Consider the following 10,788-nt stretch of genomic DNA (forward strand, 5'->3'; position numbering starts at 1 on the left):
AAATGAGAAGCGATGATGAGAAACAGCCCGATGATAAGAAACTGCCTAACCACACGCACGCGCTACATCGCGCTAGCGCGTGGCCACACAGGGCGCCGCGCCCTCTTCCTGTGGAGAGAGTACGCAGCTACGCGAAACTGCACCCCAAAGAGTTTCACCCTTTTTCTAAGGGGAGAATCATATAGTTTCTTGGTTTCACCATGGTAGTATATAAGTGCTCTGTGGTTTCAACCCCTTTCTCTCTAGGCGCTACGCCGTGCATTTCTCTTATAACCACTCCACCACCACTTTCTCCGTAGGGCCCGGCCAGCGCGGCGCCGTGTCAGAAAGTCACGCGCTGACACGCTGCAACGCGTACGTGTGGTCTAGCACACGTATGCATTGGTGGTGGTTATGGTCAGAAGAGGAAGACGGCGCCTAATTTCTTCCGCCCGGTAGGAAGCACGGCGCAGCGCCTACACATGCATTGCAGCGTGTCAGCGCGGAGAGGGTGCCGCGTCATAAAGCCGCGCGAAGACACGCTGCAACGCGTACGTATGTATGGTCTAGCACACGTATGCATTGGTGGTGGTTATGGTCAGAAGAGGAAGACGGCGCCTAATTTCTTCCGCCCGGTAGGAAGCACGGCGCAGCGCCTACACATGCATTGCAGCGTGTCAGCGCGGAGAGGGTGCCGCGTCATAAAGCCGCGCGAAGACACGCTGCAACGCGTACGTATGTATGGTCTAGCACACGTATGCATTGGTGGTGGTTGTGGTCAGAAGAGGAAGAAGGCGCCTAATTTCCTCAGCCCGGTAGGAAGCACGGCGCAGCGCCTGCATTGCAGCATGTCAGCGCACGTTATAGTTATATGCTACTGTATATGCTACCTTTAGGTACGTAAAGGTTGCATGTACAGTATTTCTAGCGCGCGTTTGAGCGAAGCGCCCTCTCTCTCTCCATAAGGAGAGGGTGCCGCTTCATAAAGCCACGCGCTGACGTGCTGCAACGCGCACGTGTGTGCAGGCTTAAACATATGCATGGGCGTCAGCAGGATTTTTGTCTGGGAGAAGGTAGGCGCCCCCCTCTTTCTTTGGAGAAAGTATATGCATGTTCCGCGAGAGTTTCATCCATGCTGCGCCCCCTTTTTATTCGTAGGGCGCGGCACCGTATCAGAAATCCACGCGCTGACACGCTGCTACGCGTACGTGCGGTTGTGCGCTCTCTCTCCATAAGGAGGGGCACCACGTCAGAAAGCCACGCCATAGGTGTTCTGCGGTTTGACCACACGCGCTGGCGTGCTGCAACGCGCACGTGTGGTCAGGCTTAAACTTGCATGGGCGTCGGCAAAATTTTTGTCTAAGGTGGGCCGACATAGGCGCAAAACCACGTAGCACGCCGCTAGGGAACAGAGGTTGTGTAGCTTAGGTAGGGTGCAGGTGCCCGGACCCCCCTTCTGACGTCTGTGCCTCACTTCTCAAAAGAAAAAAAGCTAACAGCCATATGTTAATCGAGCTCATTACCTGATAGTATTCTTATGTTGTGACAGTTTGCTTGAATTTGTTACTTGAGCATCAAATGCAGATATCTCGTCTGCATGCGGTCCTAGGGTACTTTGGCCACACATTATCTGCCAACATATCTATCGATCAATACTGTGTGCATTTCACGTTCCGCCAATTCCATCATCCATGCATTCCATGCAGCTATTATGACCACATTCGTCATTCGCGCGTCGGACTACTCTTCACAGGTTCGTTCAGTGACGCGTTGGAACCCAAGTATGCTCTAACAACAAAGGCAAAAAATAAAATTAAAAAACGTCACTAGAATAGCTGACCCTATGTGCCACCAAACTAAACAAAGTTAGGTCAGCATAATGGCTTGTCTACTTTAATTAAACTAATCTTAATACAAAATAAGAATGAACGCCCATTTATTCACAGCCCAACTCTTATATGACATAATGTCATTTTTTCTACTGCATTTGTTTCTTATCCCTACTTTCCCAGCCACCATCCCCCCTGCCCCCATTGTTGAGTAGGGAACCGGATGCTATCTGGTTAGGCTCCCAGCATTCCTCTTTATCTTTATCTTCTGCTTTACTGAATCATACTTTACTCTTGCAAGGTAACCCAATCTCACTTAAAACTGGAAAGAGCTTTTTGAATTATGATAAAATGCCTCCCTCCCACGCTGCCAGTAATACACCTACCCGAGCAGCATGCACATTAATCATTGTTGAAGCAACACCCGAATTGTTAAGGCCTCAATTCCCAATCTACAGCAAGTTGTATCAATAAAAAATACACAAACAAGTGCTCCTAGCACCACATGTGTAAATTACAAAGCTCCATCAAAGTAAAAAGTTTCTGGAGTTCTTCCAAACAAAATTGTGTTGTTGCCATAGCGAGTAGGCTCTCTTTGAGATAGTCATCTGCGAGCACCCCTAAATTTTGCAATTAGAAGTTGGTGGCACATGCACGACTGCAAATACAGGCGCACTGGACACAATAGCGACAGCAATATATTCTATAAATAAGAATGTTTTCACTAAAACATATCAGCCCTCATCTTTTATTGAAGGGCGATGCTTAAAATCATCAGAAGGTACACGTCTTACGAGGTGATGTAGGGAAATACATTGATACATGTAATGCCCGTCCCGCAATGCCGACGGTTTCCTTCGTGACGTACAGCGCATTATGATGCTTGGCAAATCTTCAAATGTTTCAAGCTTTGTAGATGGTCTTATTTTGTGCATATACTGACCTAGAAGATGATTCAGATTTTTAGAGGAATAGAATTTTCACACTTCCTTCCCATTCTAGTTTTCTGGTCTTGCTTTATAACAAGCTGAATGACGAGTAATACTGCACAATCTGTTGTCACAAACCTTTCATCTAGAAACTCATTTGCACCACACTTTTTTTTTTTTTTTAGCGATTCGGATGCATGCTTTATACAGCCTTTTTGGTAATAATCATGTTACCTTTTCTTAATACGAATGCTTTATACATATTTACATTAGCATGAATACATTTTTTTCTGTTCCACCTACACTTTTCTGTTGCGGGTCCACAGGTGGCGGCGCGTAGCTTTAGGAGTAAAGGATGCACTAAAGTGGACTCAGTATAAAGGATGCTCTCCTGTGTGGGTGCGCATGTGTGTAATGAGGTGCGGTTTCTGTAGAAATGATGCATCACAATGGTCACACGAAAAAGGACGCTCTCCTGTGTGAGTACGCATGTGCGTAATGAGATGTGTTTTCTGCAAAAACGATGCATCACAATGGTCACAGGAAAAGGGACGCTCTCCTGTGTGAGTGCGCATGTGGTTAACAAGGTGCGGTTTCTGCGAAAATGACTTATTGCACTGGTCACAAGAAAAAGGACGCTCTCCTGTGTGGATGCGCATGTGGCTAATGAGGTGCGCTTTCTGCGCAAATGACGCATTGCAGTGGTCACAGGATAAGGGACGCTCGCCCGTGTGGGTGCGCATGTGAGTAACGAGGTGTGTTTTCTGCGAAAACGACGCATCACAATGGTCACAGGAAAAGGGACGCTCTCCTGTGTGGGTGCGCATGTGGGTCTTGAGGGCCCCACTGACTGAAAAGGATGCATTGCAGTGAGCACAGGAATAGGGACGTTCTCCCGTGTGGGTGCGCAAATGAGCCACGAGTTTGGAGTTCTCAGTGAATGCAGCTGCACACAAGTGGCACTGGAAGGGGTATTCGCCCGTGTGTATGCGAAGGTGTCTGTTCATGGAACCCCTTTTCTTGGTCACATAGCTGCACTGCGGGCAGGAATGCAGTTCCAACGAAGGGGACTGCTCCAGGGATGCCAAAGACAAGGAAACTGCAATGTTACAGGAAGCATAGAAAGGCAACACTTACCATGTGTCCCAAACTAGTACTGCACGTGACTATACATGTACATGGCTGCAGCCACAAGAAATAAGGATTGCTGCATTTATAATTACATTATACTCTTGGCCTACGACATGGTACCATTGATGTGGAACAGTACACCCAGCACATGTCTCTCCAAACCTGCAGTTGTCTCCACACAAATGCTAGAATATATACATGAGAGCATCTGCTGCCAATACACACAAGTCCATTTTGGAAAAAAATTAAATACTATATAAAAAGTCAATATTATTGCCATGTGTACCATCATGGCAAGCACAAACAATTATGTTTTAGCATCATGCATTCAAGTACTTGCTGAAGATGTTGTTCCTTCATTTATAATATAGCAGAATAAAAAAACAGTTGGTGCACAATAATTTCAAGGCTTTGCAAAATCTGAAAGCCCACCCCAAAATCACGAAGCTTTACAGGGCAAAGTGCAATTGATGTAACCAAATTTACACACATATTATCAACCTTCTGCAGTACAAAAGTGAAATGTTGTTACAAAGTGTCACAGAAACTACGAGTTGACAAGGTTATTTTTCTCTCTATTCCCTCACAAATATTTGTAAGTACGGGGCTGATTTATGCTCATGATATGAAACAAACCATTTTTTTAAAAAATGATTTCATATAGAACCAGCACAGTAGAATGGGAATATGATATTCAACTTAACTCAAGATAACCGATCTGAGGTAGCAGTCAGCAAGCACTCTCACATCACTCTCGCAAATTTGAGCTCATAACAGGTTAAGCAGACATAACACTGCAAAGCAGATGATTTTCAAGAAGCTGGCTCAATTAACTTCTGGCAAATTCCAAAACATGCAGCTCTTTGGACGCTCCATAGGAGGAGTGGACCCACCTGTAACAGCATAGACATCATTGTTAGAGCCAGAATGAACACACACACAGTGCACATACACATAATTTGACCCTCAGCGTAAACAAGACTAAATTTCACAAAAGAAATGATGGGCACTTCTTGCTAACACTGTAATTGACTGCTTACTGATTTTAATAGCCAGTTACATGTACCATCCAGTTAAGTTTTTCAGAAAGGACGCCAGCTGTACAGGGAAATAAATACTTCAAACACTTTCATTTGGTAGTAACCGCACAGTGGAAGACCTACAATGGCGCTTAGCAGCATAGAGGGTGCAAATGTTCAGACAAGCAATATGGGCTGCTCTGCATTTGTTTCTTCATAATAACTTTCCATGCCAGCCCAGTATTCGAAAAGGTGCTGTTAGGGCCTCATAGGCATGGCCACATCATATGTTGATGCTAGGAACATCAATTTTTTTGCACTTTTTGTTTGACTTTTGAGAAGTGCTTTATTAAAGCCCCAGTGATGATTCATTACTACAAGATGGCAGAAAAAAAAAACAAAGACAAAAAAGGCACATGCACGTTCGCAGTTTTCTTTCCTTTCTTTTTTTTTGCCGTTTTTTTTGCCGTTTTTTTTTGCGCAAGTTCATTTTAGTGCATAAACAACCCGGCAAGTGCTCAGTTCTAATAATTCAGAGGTGCACTTGAAGGATTCCAGAGGTGTAAGAGTCGTGCCATTAAGCAAACAAAATGTCGCGCACAATATTTTAGTAAAAAACTACTCTAGCATAGTGATGGCACATAATGCAAGTTTTCATTGCCTTCACAAGCGTTTTCACTGTGATAGAAGATGAATGACAGAAACTTTGAAAAGCATGAATGATACAAGGCTTTGAAAAGCGATTTGCAATATACAAAAAAAAAACAGCATGATAAGGGCTGCACAATATGCACTGGAATAGCCAGGCAATATATCTGCAGTAATATTAGTCTGCAGTAATATTAGTGAGTGTAGAGAAATATAGGAAATACAATCAATAACATTTAAGTAGATCCTCAACTAGCTGATAATAATTGGTAACTTGAGTGAGTTTTATTATGATGGAATCGTTTTTATGTGGTTATTTTGTCAAATAAACACAGACAGATTTTAGCAAACATATTTTTGCTAGAGACAACAACTTACTAAAATATGGCCACAAACCTATTTTTTGAAATAATTGTTCCATCATTAAAGCGGCGAGTTGGGCTTGTTGGTACATTATTCTGTTGCGGTACAGCACAAAAAATGCACAACAGGCAGAACACAATGAGCACTCCTTTTAAGCCAGCTATGCTAGTCTGGAGACGTGCCATTTTTGTTTTCTTAAAATAAATTTTCATCTGTCTACTTATATGATGTAATATACATTAAAAACGGACCTCTTGTCATTCATTCAGAGGGTTAGACCAAACTTGGCAATCTAGACAATTCTGGCCCCTCTGTTGCTTTTCTGCACACTGCCGCTTCTGAAGGGGCATTGAGTGCTAACGTTAAATTAACCAGAAACCCCTGAGTGCTCACGGGTGCATCTCTTTTGGGTGCACCAAACCACACAACCACAGAACGGTTGTCTTTTATCAGCTGTTCACTACCCTGAAACAGACATAAGTTGACAGACAGTATTGTGTTTCGTCCTCTGCTTTTCAGTGCCTATCAAGTAATGCTGTTGCAGTCATGAAACCTAATAAAGAGACATTCGACAAACGTGTACAACACATTAGTTATTTAAATAGTTTGAAGATACCGAAGCTTCACAACATTGTTATGAACGATCTGTGTAAGCATTTCCCCTATGAAGGCATCCACACTCCTGGTGCGTTTCTTTCACAACTCTGCAGGGATGCCTCCTCCGAGTGTCCTTTTGCTCAGTACACTGGCCAGCACAGAATCACTTTCTGTGCTATCCGTACACTCGGGAAGAACATGGATTTGGTTTACCGGCGCGTTACCCCACACCTTGCAACTACGAACAATCGCAAAAACAATGCACACACGCACAGATAACTGAAGATACGCCCATCACGCAGCTACTGTGCGTGTTACATGCAGCAGCAGCGCTTGTAACACTCCTTCTGTAACACCAGCAATGCGTTTTGCGCAGGTGGAATGGGCCGCGGCCGCACTGGGACGCTATCGTGGCGTTCCACCGCGGCCACTAACGGCCACATCGACTCTCGATATTTACCAGTAGAACAACGAAACAGCTCAAAAACTATTGGCACATGCTTCGCCTCCAAAAATTATAAGGCCTGAAGGGCGGCAACATCGCTATGCGATGCTTTTCCTCGCCGCGTGCACTGTATATACACCTCGCATTCAAATTTTAATTCACAAGTTAGCCCCACAGGTTAGCGCTTGAATAATGCATTCATTTCAAGCTCTTCGTGCTGCATTTTCAGAATTATACTCTGCACACGAATCTAACCACACACACCGTATTCGACAAGAACTTACGACAGAACACCTACCACTTTTGCAATAATTACGAAGAAAACAAACGGATATGTGTTACAAATACATGGTGTAAGCAGAATTCATTACACCGTCAATGGCCTCATGTAGTCCGTACAACTTCACCTGCTTTAGTTTAGTTTACCGCAATGTATGCGTTTGACGCTCCGCGCGGCTATCGCGACCACATTTGGCGTTCGTCGCCTTTACGCACGTGTTGCGCCCTTTTTTCTAGCGTACCCACATTTTAAGGGACATGTACGAACGTACACAACAGCCCCAGATTCCCATGTTCCTTAATAAATATTGAGAGGATGGAGAGCTCTCGCCTTGCTAGTTTAGCGAGTCCATGGCCATGGTTGCCAGGTCGGTAGCCCAAACGCAGCTCAAGCACAAAAAACCGAGGGAAGATAGAGAGTTTTCGGATAGGGACCCCAAGACTTTGAGGCCCCAAACGCAAAGCATTTTGCGTATGCACGCTTTGGGTCAAGCAGGAGCGAAAAGTTTTCGAATAGGGTCTGCGGTGTTTTGGACACTCTACCAATTCTTGGGCCATCACGTTTGTTTTGACACAAATCTTTTGGGGCAGCTAGGCTTTGGACGAGGCTCCCGCCAAATTCGAGAAATCTCCAACCCAAACGCGGTTTGCGTTTTGCGCATACTCAGTGGCCTTGACGTTATTTCTTTGGTGCCCCGGCCCCTATTTGAAAACTCCCTAATATTCGTACCCATGTTTGTACCATTATCATTTTCAGTTTTACTTGGACATTTTCAGCTTCGTAAGCTCGAGGTTCGGCCACGCAAAGTTTAGTAAATGGGAAAAGGAAGAAATAAGCGCAGTTCCGTTACTGCCGCTTTCAATGGAGGGCACCTCCACAGTTCCGCGCAGGGGATGGGGGGTGAGGAAGAATTAAAAAGAATAGGGAGAGGTGCAGGGACGGCCACATACCGAAGTAAGAAGAACGTAGGAAAGCTGGACACGGTAGGAGAAGTCCGAGGACGGGGCACCACTTAGCGAGAGCTCTTGTCGGCATCAGGAGATGGCGTAGGGTGAGCCAGTCGGCCAGAGCTGCGCTGTCATCGGAGATCGCGGGGGCACATCCGGTCGGCACGGAATCCAGCGAGCGAGTCCAATTTTAGCGGGTTGTTCGGTTGGCATGCACTTTCTTCTGTAGTTTCCTACGATACTTGCTTGCTTGCTTGTTCCTTTCTTTTGTGGCTCTCACCCACTAAGGGGGATTGGCCCTACGATACTTATATGATTACGTAACTCAATGCTATCTTGATCTTCTTCGCTCCCACAACACGTGCACCGATTTGCCTCGCGTGGGACTTGAATGGGCGAGAGAACCAGTAGAGGGAAAGACGATAAAAAAAAAGAAGAACGAAAAGGATTGAGAAGGAGAGCGTATTATTGCATTAGAACGAGGCGAGAAAAAGAATTGTGGAGAAAAAGAATCGTGACGGAAGTGTTGCGAGGAAGAAGAATCAAGCGTGGAATACCTTTTCACTGTTTCCACTGAAGGCTTCCTGGGTGCCGCCACATATGCGTGGTCCCCCCTTCCGTTCTCCAACATAAATAAATAAATAAATAAATAAACTGGCGATGCTGCACCTTTTGCGCTCCAGTGCAAAACGGGTAGGGATCCTCCTACCCGTTAAAAAGGGTGAGAAATGTAAGCGAGGGTGCAAAGGAGAGACCCCTCTCTTTCCAGCGTCTGAATAAAACAGCTTGTGTTCAAGAAGCAGGTAGAATCGATATTCATGCAGTAGTAATCAATCACCAAGTGTTAAATCCGAAAAAAAAAAAAAACCAACTTAATTCTGGAAAAAAACTTATCAGTACATTGCTTTTGGAAAGAGACCTTCCAATGTCTTGCTTTGGAAGTGGCCAAGCTTTGGAAGTGGCCATGAGTTCACCGCGCTTGTTGATTGTCTGGGAGGTCACAATTCAGCACCAAGCCCTGTCACGTACCTCTTTTATCCTGAACATCTAGCTCAGAGTTCCATATTTATGTGGTGGACATGGTTGCTGCAATACAGAGCAACTGATACATTAAAATTGCTGGGCACTGTCTAACTGCATACCAACGTGCCCTTTTCATACCTTTGCTATATGGCCACCATACCTTTGTGACAGTAAAGAAAGGCAGCTCCCCAACTGGCTCTTTTTGACCATGATCAGAAAACATCCAGCTTCCTGAGAAAATACGAGTCTAATGTTTCGCAGCACACACTGCCTAGAATTGACAATATTTTCTCAAAGTCAACTTTAAAAAAAAAACCTTTCTCTACTCTCGACTAATGACGCTACAGGCTCAAAAGTTTTGAGCATGGCATGCTTGATCGTTACTGCGAGGCCGCTAACTTGTCCACGAATGCAAGGATCCCTTATCTGCCCTGCGTGAATCAAGGCACTTTTACACGTGCACGTACGATCGCACTAAAAAGCCGCACACTCAGAAAAAAAGATGAAGCGCTCAAAGTCCTGAGGCACGCGTGACGTATTTTCTTCCATCGTGCCATTTCTCTGCTTAGCTCCCAGCATTTTTGTCGGTGCAAAAGAACCAGTGCGCGACAAACGTTTGTGACTCCACTCGCACTGGACAGATTCTAAAAACATTTGCGGTGGTGAATTCGTGACGTGATCAGCTTGTTTGGTGAATCCATTTTATGGCCAGTTGAAAGAGTGTAGCATGGCCCCTTTTAAAAGAATATTCAGTGGACAAGCAATAATCACTGTACAATGATATTGGTGAGCATGTCGACCAGCTAATGTAATCTGTGATGAGGTCATGGTTTAGCATTTGTACATGTGACATAGAAAATTCTGGCATTATCACTCACATCTGCAGTAGTTCCAGAATAAATGCTACTGTAAGCATTGTGAGCACAGTCACTATATCGGTACATTCGAAAATACTAATAATGAAAATTAGAGACAGTCTGGTGTAGCCTGCTCAAGGCAGTGGTCACACACGACACGCCAGCTACATGAAAACCGAAGAGAAGAATGGCTTTGTTTACCTAAAGAGTTCAAGCACACGGCCTTTAACGCAGCAGCACCACGATGGGAAAGAAAAGGGCTACTTTGCAGCTAAGTTTTTTCTGCTACACATGCAGTAGTGTCTTTTGTCTGTTTTCCAGCTGAGTAGACTTTAGGAAAAAAAAAAAAGGAAGCACCTGGCAGTAGTAAATAGGCAGGATAAACTAGTCATCGTCATCTGCCTCTCGCATCTTACCTCAACACCAAAAGTATAAGAAGTACAAATGGGGGAGGGTTCATAGGGTTTATGCTCCTAAGCCCCACAGACTCAGAGTGAAAAAGCCTTCTGGGTCACTTATTGGTCTCAAGCCTGAAAGGTCACCCAGAAATTTGTGTTCTTTAAGTGACTTACTGGTCTCAAGTCACTCTGAAAATGTCAATCTATACCTGCTAAGCTAATCATACGGTAGCAAAACAAATGTGGTTCGACAAAACATGTAGCCGGACGAGTTGAATCGTACTTTAAGGCAAACAGGTGAGTGCTAATAAAGGTAGAGACACAGAGAGAACTTTGTGCCCGT

The 10,788-nt window shown here is 44.7% G+C and overlaps 1 protein-coding gene across 1 annotated transcript; it reads right to left on the bottom strand.

Annotated features, from left to right (window-relative positions):
- Positions 1-2,540: 2,540 nt before the first annotated feature.
- On the bottom strand, positions 2,541-8,378 carry LOC119163804 (uncharacterized). The gene is made up of 2 exons (XM_037415874.2): positions 8,171-8,378; positions 2,541-3,836 (listed from the first exon to the last, which is right to left on the bottom strand). Exons 1-2 carry the CDS (start codon positions 8,253-8,255, stop codon positions 3,109-3,111), a joined length of 813 nt encoding a protein of 270 aa, XP_037271771.2. The 5' UTR covers positions 8,256-8,378; the 3' UTR covers positions 2,541-3,108.
- Positions 8,379-10,788: the final 2,410 nt, after the last annotated feature.

This window comes from Rhipicephalus microplus, chromosome 9 (assembly GCF_043290135.1).
Source record: "Rhipicephalus microplus isolate Deutch F79 chromosome 9, USDA_Rmic, whole genome shotgun sequence".
In the NCBI taxonomy this organism is placed as follows: Eukaryota; Metazoa; Arthropoda; class Arachnida; order Ixodida; family Ixodidae; genus Rhipicephalus; species Rhipicephalus microplus.